Raw genomic sequence first — 1,513 nt, forward strand, 5'->3', positions numbered from 1 at the left:
AACTTGTTGTACAACTGTCCTATGAACATTATTGAAGCTAGTTTGTTGTGGATAACTTGTTGTACAACTGTCCTATGAACATTATTGAAGCTAGTTTGTTGTGGATAACTTGTTGTACAACTGTCCTATGAACATTATTGAAGCTAGTTTGTTGTGGATAACTTGTAGTACAACTGTCCTATGAACATTATTGAAGCTAGTTTGTTGTGGATAACTTGTTGTACAACTGTCCTATGAACACTGCTGAAGCTAGTTTGTTGTACATAACTTGTTGTACAACTGTCCTATGAACATTATTGAAGCTAGTTTGTTGTGGATAACTTGTTGTACAACTGTCCTATGAACATTATTGAAGCTAGTTTGTTGTAGATAACTTGTTATACAACTGTCCTATGAACATTGTTGAAGCTAGTTTGTTATAGATAACTTGTACTTCAGTTGTACAACTGAATCAGTTACAGAGCAGTAATTGTATTTCAGTTTATCATAGATTCTCAAGTAATTAGTTAAAGTAACATATACACCCACCCCACGTTTTTTGTATGCCTTTTGAGTGCAGCATGTAATGTGAAGTAAGGTTATCTTAGTCTCACTTTTTCAACATGTGATTTTATAAGATTTGTTTATTATTTTATCCTTAAAGAGCTGCTCCGAGTCCAACCCCCTCTGGGGAAGTTCATACTCCTCCTCCCCTTCCAAGCAGACTTAAGTGTCAGTCTGAGCACTCTACTTCTGACGATGATTTCTCGAGTTCAGGAGGGAGTCGTCGTAATTCGGCCACAGAGGAGGTGAGTTATATAGCTTGCCAAAAAGTTAACTTTTAAAATAACTCTAGTATTACAATTTTTTATATCCAACCAGGAAATACAGTTTAGAGATTTTCCTGGAAAAACCAAGAATGTTTCTAAGATGAGTTATTAATCCAGAACTATATGTATTACAATCTCAAGCAGGTCAGTTTCTTCACATTTTGATCAATTTGCTTGTTCTTAATCTTACCCTAGAAGTTTTATTTCCCACTTAGTTTGGAACAGATACACTAATATATTTCTGTAAGTCTAAATGTTAGTTGCAATTTTATGATTTAAAGACAACTTATATAACTTTAATTTTGACAACCTTCATAAAGATTAGTTAGCATATTATTGATTTATAATCTTTAAATTCACTTTAACTACTTTTGCCATACATGAATATGATCAGTTTTGTACTTTGCTTATTTCTTCTAATTATATGTTGTTGTTGTTTGATCTTTCAATATGATCAGTTTTGTACTTTGCTTATTTCTTCTAATTATATGTTGTTGTTGTTTGATCTTTCAATACATGAACATGATCAGTTTTGTACTTTGCTTATTTCTTCTAATTATGTTGTTGTTTGATCTTTCAATACATGAATATGATCAGTTTTTGTACTTTGCTTATTTCTTCTAATTATATGTTGGTGTTTGATCTTTCAGTACATGAATATGATCAGTTTTGTACTTTGCTTATTTCTTCTAATTATATGTTGT

General features: G+C 31.7%; 1 protein-coding gene across 1 annotated transcript in view; it reads left to right on the top strand.

The window, feature by feature from the left end:
- LOC106475771 (uncharacterized protein KIAA1522-like) overlaps positions 1 to 921 on the top strand; it is a gene marked incomplete at its 5' end in the record, with an annotated part of 7,098 nt that extends 6,177 nt beyond the window's left edge. Inside the window, 2 exons of the mRNA XM_022379813.1 lie at positions 644 to 788; positions 862 to 921. Coding sequence (XP_022235521.1) covers positions 644 to 788; positions 862 to 921 — 205 coding nt within the window. The remainder of the gene's footprint in view (positions 1 to 643; positions 789 to 861) is intronic.
- Positions 922 to 1,513: the final 592 nt, after the last annotated feature.

The sequence above is a fragment of the Limulus polyphemus genome, unplaced genomic scaffold (genome assembly GCF_000517525.1).
Source record: "Limulus polyphemus unplaced genomic scaffold, Limulus_polyphemus-2.1.2 Scaffold9145, whole genome shotgun sequence".
Classification (NCBI taxonomy): Eukaryota; Metazoa; Arthropoda; class Merostomata; order Xiphosura; family Limulidae; genus Limulus; species Limulus polyphemus.